This window comes from Acipenser ruthenus, chromosome 39 (assembly GCF_902713425.1).
Source record: "Acipenser ruthenus chromosome 39, fAciRut3.2 maternal haplotype, whole genome shotgun sequence".
In the NCBI taxonomy this organism is placed as follows: domain Eukaryota; kingdom Metazoa; phylum Chordata; class Actinopteri; order Acipenseriformes; family Acipenseridae; genus Acipenser; species Acipenser ruthenus.
The window spans coordinates 4,844,040-4,864,182 of record NC_081227.1 but is presented as its reverse complement, the minus strand read 5'-3'; the positions used below and the strand labels follow the sequence as shown (position 1 = coordinate 4,864,182).

General features: G+C 37.9%; 2 protein-coding genes across 2 annotated transcripts in view; both read left to right on the top strand.

Annotated features, from left to right (window-relative positions):
• Positions 1–13,035, top strand: part of LOC117966649 (jhy protein homolog) — a 19,301-nt gene extending 6,266 nt beyond the window's left edge. The window contains exons 3-5 of the mRNA XM_059009679.1: positions 231–918; positions 7,620–7,727; positions 11,847–13,035. Of these exons, the coding sequence (XP_058865662.1) occupies positions 231–918; positions 7,620–7,727; positions 11,847–12,617 (1,567 nt within the window). The 3' untranslated portion in view covers positions 12,618–13,035. The remainder of the gene's footprint in view (positions 1–230; positions 919–7,619; positions 7,728–11,846) is intronic.
• Positions 13,036–13,044: 9 nt separating this feature from the next.
• On the top strand, positions 13,045–16,960 carry LOC131707297 (jhy protein-like). Its single transcript, XM_059009680.1, has 4 exons — positions 13,045–13,157; positions 14,751–14,837; positions 15,078–15,212; positions 15,701–16,960. The coding sequence occupies exons 1-4, from the start codon at positions 13,080–13,082 to the stop codon at positions 15,911–15,913; spliced, it is 513 nt and encodes a 170-aa protein (XP_058865663.1). The 5' UTR covers positions 13,045–13,079; the 3' UTR covers positions 15,914–16,960.
• The last annotated feature ends 3,183 nt before the right edge of the window (positions 16,961–20,143 follow it).

Below are 20,143 nucleotides of genomic sequence, written 5' to 3'. Positions count from 1 at the left end.
TGGTTTAATTCTGTGTATTGTGTTGCTATTGCAAAACACCAGGGGTAAATATATAGTTATTAAATGTAACTAAGCTGTTTATGACTTCCAACATCATTATTTTGAACGTTATATGCAAAAAAAAAAAAAAAAAAACCACAATAAACTTGCTAGGCTGTTTTTTTTTAACCTTCATTTTATTTGTTTTTTTGATTTTCTGTTAAGTTTGTGTTTCTTTTTCACTTCTAAAGGAGGGCTGGTTATGAGGATGATTACGCTGAGCTGCGTTACAACCCAAACTGGAGAGAAAACCTGGGAGAACCCCGGATCATTGCCATGACAGGAAACCAGGATGAAGTGCTTGGAGAATCCTATGGGATGTCAGAGGAAAGTCCACGAAAACCGTGGGAAGAGGAGGAAGAGAGAGAGGGGCCAGTCTTCAAAGATCAAAAACATGCGGTTAATAAACAGGCTCCCGCAGTTAGCTTTTCTGTGAGCAGAACCGAGACAGACTTGGAAACCAAACCAAAGCTGCCTTCGACACCGTACCTCAGAGAGAAGATTCTTCAGCAAGAACCTTCAGCATTGAACTATGAGAGACAGAGCAAACACAAGACAGCAAGGGAACACAGAGCAATGCGAAACCACAGACAGCCAGAGCCGCCACGTGAGTACCACAGGGATTCTGTGGGTGCTGCGGAAATCGACGAAGGAATGAATTTCATGGATCAGCAGTCGGAACGCAGCAATGGCGCTGTAGAAAACAAAGAGCAGGCCCACTATAGTGAAAAGCGTGCTCACAAATCTAATGTGAAACAAGTGAAGCCCAGGGAGGACTTTGTGGAAAGAAACAAAGTCACTCTTGGCAGGAATGCACCAAAGCAGGGCTCGTATCTGCACAAGCACAGTCAGAAGAGAGACACAGGCAGTCAGCCACAGGTACGTAACAGCTTTATGTGAAGTGTTTGTAATTGTAGCAGCTGGAATACAGCCTTCAGATCCCTCATCTCATTTGTAATGGTGTCCTTGTAATGGGACCCCAATGCTGGATCATACTGATTTAAAAAACGTGTTTCAAATTAGATTAGACACCGACATCTCTCATGGTGTATCATTTCTGTTTTATTCCAAACTTTTGGAATAAATCTCATCTGTAACTTTAAAACTCTAAATCATTAGTAATACTCATGCAATTTAACAATTACTGTGCTGTATATATCATTTTGAGTAAACTAACAATTTTCTGACAGTCACGTCTGCACACCTGTGCAGATTTAAATTGAAAGGCAATCAAACAAAAGCATGTTCAAAACCCCCTCTGAGCCCTTTCAAAAATTATGCATGACCTTTATCATTTACTGTAGGGCAATCGCATTAAAATGGTCTACCTGATAAATGCATCAAACCACCCTTAAGGCACTTTGTAATTACTTGCTTATTAGAACACTTTCAGGACTATTATGCAATTATTGTAAAACACAAAGAGAGCATTATGAACAGTAAACTCCTGCAATTTTAATCAGTCTATTGTTTATATAGGCATTGTGCCTTCTATTTCATGTAGCACGACTTCATCCATTGCTACCACTCAAACTTTCAAAATGCATTGTCCAAAAATAATAACTATTGTGCCCAAGTGTGTGTGTGTGTGTATAATTGTAAATTACCAAAGCATAAAGCATGGATTTCATAATTAGTATCCCATTTTGTATAATTTGCATTTTTGTAGTAAATGGATCCATATTGTTCCAGTTGGACAATTCAATCATTTCTAGGTGTTTCTAGGTTGAGCAGCTCGTATTTCTATTTAATTTTTATGATAATTATCATGTTTTTTTTTTGTTTCTTCCAGTCCAATGTATTTTTAAATGCACCTTTAAATATACAGCCGATTGTATCTTTAATATTAACTGAATTATGCTTTTTACAAACAGTGTTCTCCGATATCTTTTATCTCTTATGCCTTTACTAAATAAATGAATACATTCCTCATGACCATTCATCCAAAAGACAACCCTAATTTAAAATCAGAAGCTTTGTCAGATTATTACAGTACGTGAGACAAACATCTTATTCCATCTCTACACACTAGAGGGCGCACTCTGATTATATAAAGTTGTTTTTTTCCCATGCTCTAATTATTTAACTTTGAACCCGTACAAGCTCTTAGGTTTTTAAACGTTCTTACAAACAAAACACACAACAACAGAAATAAAATAATTGCAGTCAGCGCTCCAGATGAGCTGTGTACCGGGTGTTTTACGCATTGAAAAAATATGAATTACGCATGCTAGATACTCTTATGCCAGCCCTCGGTATGTATTTATTAATTGTGCAACTTTAGTATACGTTTGATGAATTCTAACGTTACGTCTTTCAAAATAAGTTATCCCCATCAGTGTGCAGCACACCAGGTGGATATGGCTGCGTGCGATCTCTCAAAGAAATGCTTTCTGAGTTTGTTGGTGCATATATTTGTTCCAAAACGTCTCGAGATAAGCTTTTTCTATAAACGCATCAATTTCTAGAATGGCAATAATTGCCCCTCGTAATTAGGGGGGGTGTTTTCTAATTAGCCAGAATTTAACGGGCTGATTACTTAATTATTCTTTTGATCAGTTTAGCTGGAGTGGCTACACGGACATCTGGAGGTTTAGGATTGAATTGCAGGTTAAAAAAACGCAGGGCTCTGCTTTTGTGCACACAGGCCTTTTGTTAAGTATATTCCATCTGGTTATTTGCTTCACAGCCATAGTGTTCGTGGTTAATAATGCAAATAATAATAATTGTTGTTTTTGTTTTTATTGTAAGACCAAGTTTATGTACAGTAGTTCAAAGTAACATTACAGTTAAAATGTAAGGCTGTAGTTAATGCAGACCCCATAAGCAGGGCCCTGCGGTTTATTTTTAAAACCTGCAATTCAATCCTAAACCTCCAGATGTCTGTGTAGCCACTCCAGCTAAACTGATCAAAAGAATAATATAATAATAATGCACAATAACTGAGAATGGATTTTTTTGGTATTTCATGGGCATCTTATGAACAACCTTTTTTTTCAACCTATAGTCAAAAACCAAAACCACAAGGAAAAAATTAATAAACACAGCTTACATATGTTAGAGAATCTGTCAGATGCCCAGATTCCAATAAATGGTTATAATATCTATACTTATCCTTTTAAAATACTGTTATATGTATTCACAAGGATATAAGGGTTAAAGTAATGTCAGGAGCCACCTACAGTGTTCTGTTTTATTAATCTGCTAATACGTTCTTTGTAGTAATGGGCTGACCAATTCAAATGGTTAAAGTAATGTAATGAAATGATTAATGATTGGTCATTTTGTGGCTTACTGTGGAGGCTATATCGACATCTTGTGGCTGTAGGACTACATTACAGGTTAAAAAAACAAGTGAAAAACGCAGCGCCCTACCCATACGTTAGCATTAAAGTGTGTACAGTATTTATTGAAAGTACTCAGGACTTCAAGGTCATGTTGCATTTTACTTAGTGTCTAAACTGGAGAGTAAATTAATCAGTGATCCAAAACCTTATCTGGAGCGCTGGTTGTTGGGTAGCTGCTGTAGCACCGCCATGTAACAAATCGAACTGAAAATGTACAATAAATCATACCAACGTAAACTATGGACTGCACAATTTAAACAGCCCTAGCCTTTCTTGGATGTTTCCCTTTTGACTGATGCACTGTTCTGAAACATTTTGAAAAACAACTAGGCACAGATACAAAGGGGGGTCTTCAAGGAGAGACATTGCTGGCAAATATACTTTGCATTATGACTTGGTGCACAACAATAGTTGCTGCCGTTCGGAACACAGGAGATGCATTTATGCCCCATAACCAATAGCCACTTAGAGAATTGAGCACCTGCCCCAGTGGCATAATGCACCAGGGTTTTCTATAGCCGTCTGGGGCGTGCCTGCTTGCTTCATTTGCTGCTTTCTCCAGCCCATCTGAACCCAGCAGTGTCATAATGCTCCCTATCATCCACATTTACATATTGAAGTACTACTTGTACATCCAGCGTTGTAAAGAAAGCAGCGCTCACTGTCTGTGTTTCTTGCTAGCTCTAATTGATCAGTGCTTCCGGCTTTTCCGCCACGGTTCCCCTCCGTGGCATTGAAGACAGAAGGGGACTGAGCACAGCTTCAGGTATCTGCTTGTATAAAAGCTATTTCAGGGCATGGACATATGAGTCATTATCATGGATGGTTCACATTGTATTGTCCTACTGCCGGCTATTCAGTTCTGTTCACAATTGAGGGATGTATTGGTTTCAATGGCTGTCTCTGTTGGCTAGTCTTTGAGAGCACTTTCATTAAATGCTGCTGTACACACACACACACATCAGGGTTTTCAGTTTTGTTTTTCCCTGTGGTACAGCGAACGCCAATCCTTTCTGAAATAAATATGCTTGTGAATTATAGTGGACACAATCACAGTTTTGACAAGATCATAATCTGTACCAGAAATCAGTCCCTTGATTTCTGCTGGTATTACATTGGCTTCATCTGTAGACCACACTGGAAGCTTTACCCAACCACTGTTTCTTTTAAATCAAAAACCGAATGTGATGCACTGTATGTGGTTTCATTGATGATATTTTTCTTACTGGTGTGTTCCAGAATTCTTAAGAAACCCCCACAAGAAAAATAAAGCCTAACAAAAAACAATATGTGGTCAAGAAATTCTTCATACTGTAAGACATCCTGCTTGGGAGCATCATTGTTGCCCATCCATTACTTATTAGCTTTGTTTTCGGATAATGTCTTTGAAAAATGTAATTATAGTATTCCCACAATCCACTTCAAGAGCCACACAGGGGAAGAGTGGGTTAAAAAAAAAAGTTTTTATTTTTTCTTATTTCAACAAGATTCATCACACTGTAATGACTGAAAGTGGTAACATTTTCATCCCTGCTACCTGTTTCAGATCTGCAATATGAGTGTGTGAGGGTTTTAGGGTTCGGTTTCACTACAGCATCCTTTCCATAACAGGCAGAACTGCTCACTACACCTCAATAATTAGGGAGGTTATTAGACGTACACAATCTCATAATGCAACAACTTTTGCCAGTCATGATGAGATTCTGTTGAGCTCCTTTGATAAGGATAGAAGTAGTGGAGCAATCTTCCTGTGCTGCACTCAACCAGAGTCGCTTCCCTTTCCACAGACACTCACTTCAAAGCGAGGAACATAATGTACAATTTCTTAATAGCTCCAGACCAGGGCTCCTGTGCGCCTTACCTCGGTGTAAACACCTAATCAAGATTGCCGGGCCGCCACAATAGCAGCCCAGTGCAATTGAAGAACCACAAGCCTTTGAAGTCGTCATCGCGAAAGCTCTGTTTCCCAGTCCGGATAATGACATGTCATGATTGGGGGCTTTGTTGTATCTTGTCTGTGGAGAAGCAATTACTAGCCTCAATTTAACAGAATAGACATTACACAGCTTATGATGCTTGAAATGCAATTCCATTTGATCATTTTCTCGATCTGATTGGGATTATTAAAATGGTTTACAAAAGATGCTTGCAGGAGCGTGGGTAGAGGTTGAGCCCTGTTTCACTTTCGAAGAGATAATGAGGAGGTGAGCTATGCCCACCACAGAGCCATCAGCACCTGTTACAGCACTGACTGTACTGTACGGTACCTCTAAACACTGGCAATGCTACAGAACAGCAGGGGTACAAAGTGCAGACCACTATAGTGCAGTCCGGCATAGAAGTTAGAATAGTCTACACGGCTATGGCTGTCAAACACATGACAACTGGCAATTGTGTTTCATAATGCGAAAGTTACATCTTTATCCTTTATAGATATGTCTTGTTACACTGTAGTACACCATTTACATTTAACTCTCCTAATGACACTGAAATGTATTCATTTTAATAAATTGATTCCTTTTTTTTTCATAGCTGTTTACTGAAAAAATAAATTTGACAATCCTAGACAAGGATTCGATGCTTTCTTCTTACTGCTGGCATTAACTTTTCTAGTCCCAAACCCTGTCATAAGATTTTAAAAGAGATTGCATTCAGGTAAAAGCCATACTAACAAGAGCTGACATCCGTACTTAAGGTCGGGTCACTCGCCTCTTGACATTTACAATTCTACCATGACATTTCCAGCTATTAATGTAGTGTTTAAATGAAGGCTGTTCATGTGAAAGTGTCTTGTTAAAGACTAGACAGGGATCTAATTTAAACTCTCAAGTGCTTTGATAGTTTTTGTTTTTATTTATTTATGTTATCTTCTATTCCATTATGCGTAGATAACATTACATTAAAGCTCTCTCATTTTTTTTTTTTTTTTATAAATATTGTACCATGCATGGGAAAATGTGCAGTCTAGCAATACTTTATTGAACTATAGTACCAAGCCAATGCACTTGGATGGCCCTCATTGATTGGTATTTGCATTAGGCAATGATCTTTCAGTTTGATGTAAAAAATATGTGTGGCTCTTTGGTTCATATGGGATTTTTTTTTTTCGTTTACCTGGGTACTGTACATTAGTTTTCAAGTTAGAATATGAATGTCACCAAATGCTACAGAACAAAAAATAAACTACTTTTGTGTTTAACATGTAGTGTGGTCTATTCAATCGATCTAAAAGTGGTGGAACTAAAATACAGACGCTTATATTAAATACTGGACAAGCATGGCACTCACACACACTGTCACACATACTGTGCTTCACAATGCCGCTTTCTTCTATGAGTCAAACAGCGGTGGTGTTTAGAAGCACCATAGTTTAGATCAATTGATTAGACCCCCCCCCCAATATGTCCAAAATAACAAACATCTATCTATCTAAATTCAAATTCAAAGGTGCTTTATTGGCATGACCATTATTCACAGTATCTATCTATCTATCTATCTCTCTATCTCTCTATCTATCTATCCAGCTAGCTATATATAAAAACATAAAACAAAACCTATGTCTGAATATGTTTTCCGAATCTTAAAAGTTTGTTTTTTTTTCAGTCTGAACAATGCAGTATTGATAGTGAAGACACCACGTACAGTGCCACTGTCTACCTGCCCTTTCTGTGCAACGACAGACCAGCATGGCAGTGCCTTTATTGATAGATCTATTACAGCTCAATTCTCTCTGTGCTGCGTGGTTTTCTGTGACCTTCGCCTATTCACAGGAGCTTTTACAATTGGTTACATTCACCCAAGATCTCTTCAGCCCGTCAATGGTATTGATTGAGTTAGATAGTTCTTAACAACCGAAGGACCCTAAATGTTAACTAAATGATTTTCATTACTGCGCTACGAGCAATAGTTAAAGTGTTTGGGGCTGTAATCTAAAAATATTGACTAGCTGCTTTCCGGAACATCAAGCGTTGTTTTTTTTTATTTATTTATGTTCCCTAAAAAATCATCTGTATATTTATATTTCAAACAGTTAAATATTCCATTCAACCGACTGTATAGTGTGTTGATTCTGGGGTTTAATTGTAGAATGTGGCACCATACAGTACAGTTTAATATATATTTTTTAATGTAATCAATGTTGTGTTTTTGCTGACTAAAATGTGCGTTAGCTGGTGCTCCAGAATGATAATTACGATATGGTTAGTTCTCTTGTTTTTTTTTTTTCTTAAATAGGAGGTGCTCCGAGCAACCGAAGAGCCTCGCAGCATTGGCAGCTGGGAGAGTCCAGAGGAAGTCTTGGACCCTGAGGACAGATGGCAGCAGAGAGCGCAGGAGCTGCAGGTAAAGAGACAAAGGTTATTCTCAAAGGAAACTCACCACCATTGCTACTGTTTTCTTTCCCATTTCCACCCAGAAATATAAGTTATGCCTCATCAGAATTGCAGTGGAGGTTGCTTTTATGATTCTAACTTCCATATTCTGTTGTATATCCTTGTTTAGTTGGAAAGGCACAGTCATTTTACTCATGGTGCAGAGGAATAATATGCAGACCCGCTAGCAGCACTGAAACTTCATATTTGCAGAAAACAAACTGTTGGCTCACATTCAGGCACAGTATTTAGATTAATGCCTTGGGAAAAGCCTACAGCTGAATCGTCAGGTTCTGTAAGATTCTTTGTTGGAAGTGTGGCTACAGCATTTGGAGTAAATGCAGGTAATGACAGAGTATGTCGTAGCATTTCACCCATATCGGCCTCGCAGTGCAAAGGATGCGGGGCTGGGGGGGGGGGGGATGGGCTCCAAACACACATTGTCAGAATGAGGACATGAAGCACAATGCCTCTCAAAGTCCTGATCTCAACAAACGGGATACTGGGGATATCAAAGGACTCTAAAAGCATGCTTTAAATCTAGCAATCATCTAAGGGAGTAAATATTTGGTCTAAAAAAATTGTAAAAGCTGTGAGCTGTCAGATAATTCAGAAATACAATATTTCTGTGAAGCGTGTCAGTAGCTCCAAGTGGCAGATAAAGAAAGTGTTCTACTTTGTCGGTGTAATAAAGCCATATACATGTGAGGTTTAAGTACAACTAATATTGTAAAGCAATATTAGTTGTAGAAAATAGCAGGCAAAGTGTATTTAAAGGAGAATCAAGTCTACCTGCTGAAAAAATTGTGTAAGGCACACGTGGAAGGAATAATGGACTCCATGTGAGTCAAAGAGAAAATCAAGTCTGTAAAAAAAACACAATGTATTGGAATTTAATGCTTTTCTGCAATGTACAAAAGCGTGAAAATGTATTAAAATAATGAAGGGAGAAAAGAAAAAAACAGAAGCCCTAAATATAATCCTTCTAACAATACACAAAAAAAAATGCCAAAGAAAGGAAAAGGCAGACACTGGAAGGACTTGAATGAAACAGAATGTCAAAGTTTCAGAAGCCTTTACACTTTAGGCAGAGAAGGTCAAACACTGTATTCTAGCACATTACTGCTGTCCTGAAACTCCTGCAGTGATATTGTGGTTTGCTTATCTGTCTACAATGGAAGTCTGAGTAATACCTGCTGTGGAACTGCGGCAGTGCTATTCATTCAATAAACTCATGTGGTGCTGCAAATGTGGGATGTGACGTTTTTTTAGACACATGCCGTTGCAGCAGCGCTGATGTGTTGCTTTGTCTGTGATCTGAATTACGATAGGAGTTACTCAGACAGAGTTGTGTTGATGCCTATTAATCTGCTCTGTTTGGGCATGTACACTACACTGGATTGGAGCTGTGATCATTTATCACAGTCACCACTAGGTGGTGCTTCAAAACAAAACCAGCAAAACTCAAATGATATGTGTTTAGAGGATATGTTTTTCGGATTTTCTTATTAAATAAATAGGATTCCACACAGCAGTGTACACTGAATTAAAATTGAAACATAACTGTTTTAGTGTAAAAACAATTAGGGCAAAGGCATGCACAATTATACAATATGCATGCTTAAATAAATGAGAAACTGTTGCATTTATGAACTTCTGCTTGAAAAAGAATGCCCCTTTTTTAATTGCTGAGTGTGTACTTTATTAAAAACATAAAGTATGGTAATAAGTTAAACAAGCTGTGTTGCTATTAGTGTTCAAGCCTGCTTCATGTGAACTGCAGCTCTGAGATCTATATCTATATTAAGGAGGCTGTGTGGTCCAGTGGTTAAAGAAATGGACTTGTAATCAGGAGGTCCCCGGTTCAAATCCCACCTCAGCCATTGACTCACTGTGCTCTGTCTTTTGGGTGAGACGTAATTGTAAGTGACTCTGCAGCTGATGCATAGTTCACACACCCTAGTCTCTGTAAGTCGCCTTGCATAAAGGTGTATGCTAAATAAACAAATATTATTATTATTATTTATTTCTTAGCTGACGCCCTTATCCAGGGTGACATACAATTGTTACAAGATATCACATTATTTTTACATACAATTACCCATTTATACAGTTGGGTTTTTACTGGAGCAATCTAGGTAAAGTACCTTGCTCAAGGGTACAGCAGCAGTGTCCCCACCGGGATTTGAACCCACGACCCTCCGGTCAAGATTCCAGAGCCCTAACCACTACTCCACACTGCTGCCCCAAATAATAATAATAATAATAATAATAATAATATATACAGTGATGAGTATGCACAAGGCCGGTGTATTACAAAGTATAAACCGAGAAGCAAACAGCTTGAAAATAAATTGAAAAAAATATGCAGGCACACACACATATTTAATATGTAGTGTACTTTGTAAGTACCAGGGTATGAATCAGATGCTCCATGCTGACGACAGTACCAGTGGCCTTGTGCAGGCTGCATGTATGATTCGGCAAAGCAACCTGTCGAATTTTGCACTTTAATTTAAATTCGTTACACCAGGTTAGACAGAGTACAATCAGTACGTAACTTAAAATGCCGGATCATATTAATAAGAGCTTTGATCGTGGTCTTTACAGAAAAATAAATGTACGAATCAGACTCATAACATCACTGCATGTGTAGTAGGGGTTGAATCCAGGTAGTTTGGGGTCTATGTTAGACTATGTTAATGATCATGTGTACTGAGTCCTGATGAAAATTGCCCACAGTTTCATTCTGCAGATAACCAATATGGATTAATATATTGAAACTCTATTTAATGAGTGTGCCACTCGCTTCTTTATATAAAAGTGGATTTAAAAATAAGTTATGTTGTGTGGTTAAATATGTGTTTGTTTAAACAAAATCTGTGTTCTACTGTAAAGCTGTTTAATGCAAACCATTACACGTGCCCATTTTATAAGAGTTTCACAGACGAGAAATTAGATGTCATTGAGTCTTAATGCTGCTTTCCTATAATTACCACCAGTATGCTTCTGCTGTACTGCGCTTATATGAAAACCAATTAGTACCAAAGAATGAGAATAAAAGCTGCATTATTACATTTTACAGATAAACAATTAGCACTTCAATTGCCCTTAATTGTGTGGACACGGGAAGATCACAAAACGGCATTCTTGTCACGATCAAATTTAACGTGAATAATGTAACAGCTACTAACTGAGCTTATAACAGGCAAGCAAAACATATGCTGTTCTAGCTACATGCAGGTCCTGCTGTACAACTGGAACATATATATATATATATATAACATGTTAACATGTATGGTGAAGAATGGTAAATATATGATATAAAAGCAAAGTAAACTGCAAAATTAATCTAGCAAACCTTTATGTATACAGTATATAGCTTAAATATGGGAAATAGCAGTTGAATAAGGGAATAATTTCACAAAGCGACAAACTTTCAGCCTTGCGATTTATGGCATTTCTAAACCCCTCTTTCAACCCCAAGTTGCTTGCTATGAAGATTGGTCAGTAATTGAATTAGTTCCTCCAGATGCCCACCTTTTTACAAGTGCAATTATAATGGTAATATTAGATCTGTCCAAGCCCTTATCCTATGAATATTGCCCTATTCCTACTGACTAACCCACACTCAGCATACTCTTGTAACATCTACTCTGTAATAGGTTTTGACTGGTTTTCCATTGAGATTCAATTATTTTGCACATAACCTTGTAATAGAAATAGATTTAGATTCATACTTCCCATCTAAATTTAATTGACAAAAAAGTAGCAGGCATTTGAGCTTGCATTCTATAATAACATCAAAGTGAATATTGTATATGTTTTCTAGCTATTTATATACATTTGTTGTTGAACAAAATTGATTGGTTCATGAACATTATTGGTTTTCTTATTTGTACTTATTTTTCTTTATAAACTTTTGGGATAAAACCTTTTTTGAGCCATGTTTTACTATGATTTTAAATGCAAGAAACACTGTTGTGCTATAAGCGCTTCTCTTAGGTAAGTTAAATCTGCCACAATGATAGGGAATAAAATGGCGCACACGTCCTGTCTGCTCTTTTTAATTTCCACTGCATTTTCCCAGGTCCAAAATAAAGTCAGAAAAGCTCCAGAGAGAGGTGGAAACAATCAAACAGGCAGTAGAAAACCGCCCCGCCCTCCAGACTCCCAGAATCACCGTGGCAGACAGCGCCAGAGAGTCCCTGTGGATGTCCCTGAAGACAGGCATCAATTTCCAGAAAGCCACCCCTACCACAGCAGCCCTGCTTATGCTGATGTTCTAGTCATTGACGACTTGGATTCCCACCAGACGTCACCATTAGGTAGCTACAGTTCCTCCATGGCATCCGCTATGAACAGGTCCAGCTACACGCCCCTCAAGCAGAACGCACCCACAGTCAACCTGAACATTAATCTAAACACTTCTTCAGATTTCCTGCCCTTTGTGAGCCAGGACCACCAGCAGACCTCCATCAACCTGGCACGTCCACATGACTATGCGGGAAAAGCTGTCTTTCAGTCGCCCCGGGCCCATTCCAAGCCTCATTTTCAGGAGCACCCAAACCCCCAGGAGAGAATCTCGTCTTGCTACCCGCAGCAGTTCTCCAGGCCTCCACTGGCCACACCGCCAAAGCCACATCCTTCTTACAACCACTTCCAAGGTTACCATGACCAGATCAGCCAAGCTGTACCGCAGTACAGGGCCAGAGGGAGGCAAAGACAGGATCCCACAGTGTGCGATCATCATGATACAAGGAAGGATCACCACAGAGCGAGGTCTGCTGAATTCCTTTTCCCTGACCTTCATGTTATTGGGGTGTCTGTTTGTCTGTCTGCATGTCTAGCTGAAATGTGATCACGTGCCTAACTAAAGAAAGCAGATCTTCTTGAAATTCTAGTGTGGCACCCAGTTATGTCCAATAAAGTAACCTATTCAATTCAGTGACGGACGTTTCGAACAAAAGTCTTCAGCAACATCTTGAACTTTGAAGACATTGAGAAAGACTTGTACTTGTTTGTCACTGAAATTGCTAAGTTTGTTTTAGTATTTTTACTGTTGAGTGTTTTAAAGCTATGGGTGAAATTGATCTTTTTTTTATTTGTTTGCAGGTTTTCACCACCTCACCAGATGCCTTCTCACCACAGGCAAAATCTGGACCCATGGTCTGGCCACTTAAATCAGCCAAGCCAATGGCCAGACGGCAGCCAGCCCCCTGAGCAGAGAGGGCATTCCTACACAGTGCTGCCGCCCATAGGGCACAAAGCCACCAGTGACTCCGAGCTCAGGGAGAGGGTGGGGGAGCCAAGGGGGGGCACCATGCAGCGCAGCAGCTCCGAAGGGTACTTGGCACAAATGGAAAAACAGAAGCAGCTCAAGGAAGGGGCAAACTACAAGGTTTGTGTTTAGGAAACATTCTTAATGAAGCGCTGATATAATATGTGTGTGTGTATATATATATATATCCTTACGTCCTTCATGTCCTTTCCTGTTCTTTCTTTCTTTCTTTCTTTCTTTCTTTCTTTCTTTCTTTCTTTTCAAGATTAATATACAATAAGGCCCCGGGTGAGGACCTTGGTGTTGTCCTTTTCATTTCTGTATGAAGCTGTGTGTATTTTATATAAGTCTTGTAGCACCTTTTATCTAGTCATATAGCACCTTTTATCCAGAATAATGGATTTTCCATGTAAAACTGATCAATCTGTGTTCAGTTACAGCCCAGAACAACATGTCTTTGTACAGGAGGATTAAAACGTAAAGAATGTTGCCCAGCTAATTTGGGTGAATGAGTGGTTCTTTTGTAATATAACAGTACAGTGACAAGTTGAATTAATTAGAAAATGGCTTTTTTATTTTTTTTAAATGTAGCTAATTGTATAAGTAATCTAAGATGTAGTTAATTGCTGAAAGATGTAAGACATGGCTTCTGTGGCTTATCCCGAAAGTATTAAATAGTAATATGATTAGGAGGATTCCCTTTCTTTTAAACAGCAGGCTGCTTAGATGCAAACTTGCATGTAATCGGTCTCTTCATGCCCCTTTGCCAGCCTGATCACTCCTAACATTTTCCAGGTTTTTATTTTATTTTTTTTGCTTTCACTGTTACTTTGATGCAGTTTGTTTTTACCGTGGTCCTCAGCAGTAATCTTGTATAAGGGATTTGCCATGTTTTTAAATAAGAAATAAATAATGTGTTATGTTTGCTTCTTATATAAGTGTGTTAAAAACACACACCCTCTAAATTTGCATAGCATTTTTCGAATCTCTAAATTATCTCACAATACAAGTTATGTCATTATGTATTACTATTTCTAAACTCATTGGCATTGGGCAATATTAATAAAGTCACCAGCATATCTGAGCAAGCCTGAGCAGCTTGGAAGTTCTGTAATGAAACCAAAGTAAAAATGACCACTGGCAGTTTTCTTCACCTTGAAACACTGAATTTTCATTGAAAATCTTTAAAAAAAAAAAATGATATCAGTGGGGAAGAAATTACCGGTGACACACAGCAACATTTCCCTCCCGCTGAACAATTGTCCCGTTAGTGCGTTTGGGTATTCGGACATGTCTTGAACTGTGAGGGATACACAAGCTTCAGACAGCTTACCAAACTAACAGCAAGGGGCCTTGGAGAACAGCAACAAAACACATAACGAGTCATTAATAACCATGACCAATGGCTGGTTTGGAAGCACATCTAAAACCTGAAAGCAGACAGTCTGATCTAGAAGAATACCTTCCTTTGTCTTGCGTTGTGGAGTTTGTGTATTGCTGCCTGAATACCCAGCAGACAAACACCAAGGATTAGTTCAGGAGGTGCCAAGCAGTATGGGTGCTGTTTACCCCTAAAAGCTGTGGTTGTCCTGTGAGATGATTAATTCTCACTGGTGTTTCTGAGATTGTGTGTGACTCCTACAGAACCATCCCAAATTCTGTTTCCTCTCCATTTGAAAACCAGTATCTTTTTTTTCTTTCTTTAAAACATAGGCCTACACACTGAGAGACTACAAGAACTTGAAACAGGATGTACAGCTCGGAGGTCTTGGACAAACTCACCAGGTGTCAGAGGAAACAGTAAGTTTTATAATTCGAAACACTGTCTTTGTGTGTGTGTGTGCGTGTGTGTGTGTGTGAAATGAAGGTTGGTGTTTCAAAAACTAGCGCTTAACTCCTCTGTGAATGTATAAACAGGTAAATGCAACTCATTTTGTTTTTGAGGGTGTAAAGAGTGGACAGTGAGAGAGAATGTTTTGAGGGAATATGTTAATTAAAAAGCCCCTTTGTAATCTTCTGCCGTTTCCTGTTGCTTTCCAGGCGGTGAAAATTAAACGGCAGAGGCATTATTCAAATCAGGTCAAAGAACAAAACATGAAGATGAATAAAAATCCCTACGCGTCAACAAGAAAACCTCAGAGCAATGAGAATACTGAAGACACTCCCAGGAAAAAGGTATGATGCTCATACTGTTCTGAATTCACAGGGCTCCCGTCCGGGGATCGGGGCTGTATTTTGGGTCATATCGTACCAGTAATTTAATTTAGGAAAAACATGTGGTACTAGAACTAACTACCTATGTAATTTAAAATGCTTTTAAGAATCTCCAAATGATATATTTTTTATGAGTTTCATAACTCATAACTGTGACCTGTTGTATGGAAATTATAATGGTATTTCCTTGCAAATGAGGAGTAGTTTTGCATAGCTGTAACATTAGCATGGTTTGAGAATATACAGCTTGCAATCTTCTTGTAGTGTGACCCATTTGTATTATGCTAAATATGTATTTTGTTTATGTATTTATATATTTTTACATGTCTGAAATGTATTTTACATCAGGTTCATGCAAAAGAAACTATACCAAAATAATCTACCAAAAAGTTACGGCACACAAATGTTTCAGCAAATTTCAATTCTTTAATACATTTCTTTGGGTATAGGCTTTGGAATATGCCAGGAATATCCCTAAGCCCAAACCACCCCCACAGCCTAGGGGTGCAGCAGAGAAACTAACCAAGAGGGGCTTAACTGAGCATGCCCGGTATTTGGAGGACTTAGACCTATCCCAGCTTGCAACACTGGAGATGCTACAGAGGCGCCACGAAGAGGAGAAGCAAATAGTGTCCACTTTCAAAGCGTTGCACGTGGCTTAAGAGCCCAGGTTACACAGCGCAGGCATTGTGCAAAAGATTTCCTGGGTTAGCTTGGTAAGTCTGCTGCCAGGATCGTCAGCACTTACTCAAGAACAGCTTGTTTTATCATACGCACGTTGGAGCACTCGGGGGTGGAGCGCGCTTTTAATTGAACTGACGATACCTCCAAGAAATCTCTTCTCTCTTAGCAAATCAAACACACACTCATTCTGCCTACTAATTTGTTAGTGCTGGGACAAGCATTTGAATATTAAAAAAATGGATTTTGAAATATGAATATAAAATCCATGCAAATACATATTATGCATAAGAGTTAAAATATTGTTGTCATAGCCCTTGATTCAAGTAGTGTTTTAATAAACGCAATTTATTCAATGCACATATTTTTTATAGAAAATTAAAAGGTGTTGTTTATATTGTAAAAATATATGTACATTATTATTTTATTTTTTTGGTAAGAGTCTAAATTTAATGTGTATAGTATTCAGGGAAAATGTAGGCAATAATATTGAGTTATTCTGTTGTAATTAAACTGCTGTTTTGTGTGTGTGTGAAAAACTTTAGGATTATTGAGTTCAATCCAACTTCTTAAAATAACACAGGCTTATTTCTAAAGCTCATTATACAGTGTTTGAACAGAACATTTTAAATTAAGCTATTTGGTGTTCCATATGATACTGTGACACTTTGTAATGGATTTTTAATAATCAGTTTCTATTAAATGTATAGTGTACATGGTTGACATAATATCATTGTGTCATTCTGATTTGAATTTCTTTTTTAAAATAAAACAAAGGAACAGTGAATCTTAAACACAACATATTATGCCACTGTTGCTTTTTAATTTCTGTAAAAAAAAAAAATGTATCCTGTGTTTTTTATTTTTTTAGTTCTAGCAGGGGAAAAATAGTTCATGTTTAAAACTGTAAAATAATGGTGTAAATAGTCAACCGTTTTTCAGTCTCATCACAACATTTTGATTGCAAAATGATGACACTCTGAATCATTTTTTTTATTAGAGGCCCCAAAACTAGTATTCTGTATTTAAGTGATGATTCTGCCCCCCCCCCCCCTCCCCTCATAATAAGAATCTCGAGCACCTATTTCTTTAATGGAACCTTCAGATGAATATCAAAGAGCTATTTACTCAAATGTAATATTTTAATTAGATCATAGTCTCTATTTAACCCATCATGGCCTCCTTTGATGCTCTGTGTTTTTAGTGTTTAGCCCCAGATGCGAGAGGTAATGAATACCGGACCTTTTGCTTTAATGAGAAATGCTGCCTTTCCAGACCGACTCTCTTTGCATCTTTTTATTCCCCCCCCAGCTGTAGAATTCAGTTAATTGAAGGAGTCTCTCGCCACCACACATTAAGGAGGCTAAATTAGCATCCCTCTTTCAGACTGGATAGGGAGATGCATTCGCTTTGATCTGAGCACTATGCTGAAGTAGACAGCAGCCCCCTGAAAATGAGCTGATGGCCTTGTTACTAGAATAAAATGCAGATGCGCCCATGTGTTGCAAAATGCTTAATCTCTTAATTGATCACCTTCTGCACTGCCTATTCTCTCCCAGCTTTTTATTTTCTCAGTAAATTAAAATCACGTTTTGAAATTAAATGAATCGCTTTTTCAAAGGGGGGAAAAAGTAATGCGCATCCTCTTTGAAACAAAACATAATAATAAAGCCTATTAATGTAAACCTTCCAAATGAATGTGAACCGCCTTCCTGGTACAAATTTAAATGACTATATAAGGCTCATGATCATTGCATTGATAAAGGGGGGTTTCCTCTGTGTTGTTCCAAGGTGGAATTTCAAAAGATGTGCACTGACTATACCATGCACGAAAAAAAGACACCCTTTTGATCTTCACATCGGTACATGGTCATGCAAATGCTTCTTGTGTTGCCTGAATAGGTGCAATTTGCACAAAAGAAAGACAGAAGTAAATGACGAGCTTACATCTGGTGGAAGAAAAGAGCTCAAACTAATTTAATAACGCTAAACAAACGTGCAAGAAAATAAAAGCTAAACCTTCAAAGTGACCTTTTTCATTTAAAAGGCTTCCGTGTCTCTCTCTTTCATTACCTAGTTTCTTCTTTTGGCATGTGGACCTTGTTCACTCTGTTACATTGTGCCCAGCACCCTGTTTTCTGGTTATATCAAACCAGTCATTTAAATTAGGAAAAACTTACAGTACTAGAACTAGCCACCTATTTTCCACATTTAAAATGCTTCTAAGACTTCCAACCTGAACCTGTGACCTGCTGTATAGGAAGATTGTATCTTGCAATCTGCCGGTAGATATAAGAATAATTCCGTTACGCAGAAATGTATGAAACAGCCACAGTGCCTTAAACAGGGGTCTAATTATCCATGTATTGCAGTAAAGCTTGTATTGGCACACTGGGTTCATGCTGAGTCACACTGACACATCAGTTTAGTCTATTCTACATGTGCATTTCCATTGCATAAATCCAAATTAAACTGAAATCCGAAGTTTAGTAATGAAGTGTCCATACCTGCTCCCGAGCTATTCTGAGTACATAAACATGCTTGTTAACCAGGAGAGTATGTCTGAGAGCCTTCCACTGGAGATGTTACTAAGGTAGCATGGAGAGGAAGGTATGCATTTAGAGCGCAAGGCTGTGCCATGAAGCACATTTCCAGGCCTGCTTTCTACTGTCTTTCACAAACTATGGACATTTTAAAAAGTAACCCATTCAGGGTTGTGTTAGGCCACGTTGAAATTATGATTTGTTTAGTATAACCCGTGCAACAGGAAAAAGTAATTTAGGAAAGAATATATATACCGAGCTCCATTTGTATAGAACTTTCTCTGGTACCCATAAATCTGAACCAGACAGGTTTCTGTATATACTGGGTTCCAATTATGGGTTGACCCCTTATATTCTGATTATTATTATTATTATTATTATTATTATTATTATTATTATTATTATTATTATTATTATTATTATTATTATTATGTATACAATACACATACACATCTAAAGCCGCAAACCATACCATAGGAGATCATTATTACATCACAGCAAACAACGAAGAAAGTATAATGATTAATCTCTCTCTCTCTCTCTCTCTCTCTCTCTCTCTCTCTCTCTCTCTCTCTCTCTCTCTCTCTCTCTCTCTCTCTCTCTCTCTCTCCCCCCACTATAGCAAAACAACGAAATAACTCAATAATATATTCCAAAATGTCTTCAGCACCCTCAGGGTCTGCATTTTATAAGGTAAATGTGAATTGTGCAGCTTTCAAACAATAGGAGATCTGAAAGGGTGGGTTAGTTTGGGTTAGTAGAAAGTTGTACTCGGATTCTGCTATGGCAGTCTTTACTATAGTATTGTAACCTAGGTACACTTTACTCAAGCGTGTCTATATTTGATACAGATGTACTGGTAACCTGGGGGTGGTATGTTCACATTTTAAGAGGCATCGTTTAGTTCAAGGCTTGCACACAGAATGCATTTTAAGATCTACAGCGTTCTAGCCGCTGTAGCTTTCTGAGCCCTCTGAAGAATTATTGTTCCCGTCAATCACATTCGATGAACCCACACGCATCTTTAAATAGCCCCGTGTTCGTTTTATTAGATGTTTATGAATTATACAACTGCATCCATTATGGATTACACGCTGTACCCAGAAGCGTATGCTCCTTTTAACTTCCACTACTGCGTTTTAAGCGGGTATTTACATACGTCACAGATACACATTGCAGGTATCAAGTAGGCTCACTGTAAAGAGAATATAATTTGTTTTATATGTTTTTTTTTAGCATGACAGAATAATAATGATCTGAACCGTCTTTCTATCGGTGTTTTCTTTATGTGCAATTGCATAAACTACAAACATGCTGTCATGTAATAGTAAATGTTTGCTTTACGTATCATTGGAAGTTCGTATACACTGTAAAATGCAAATTGTAATCGAATATACTTTAGACACGCATACAAAATAACAACAGTACTAATAATACAAATAGCACAAATAATAATTAAATGTGGCCAAAATAATAATTAAATGTGGCAAAAATAAGCAAAACAGTAAAGCCTAAACGTGTTTATTGTTTTAAATAGGATCCAAATATTTATGTTTATTTCGGTAAATCTTTCTTTTTTATATAATGAATCACTTTTTGATTCCTATATTTACTTAACCAAATTCCAGAATATTTAATAATAATAATAATAATAATAATAATAATAAT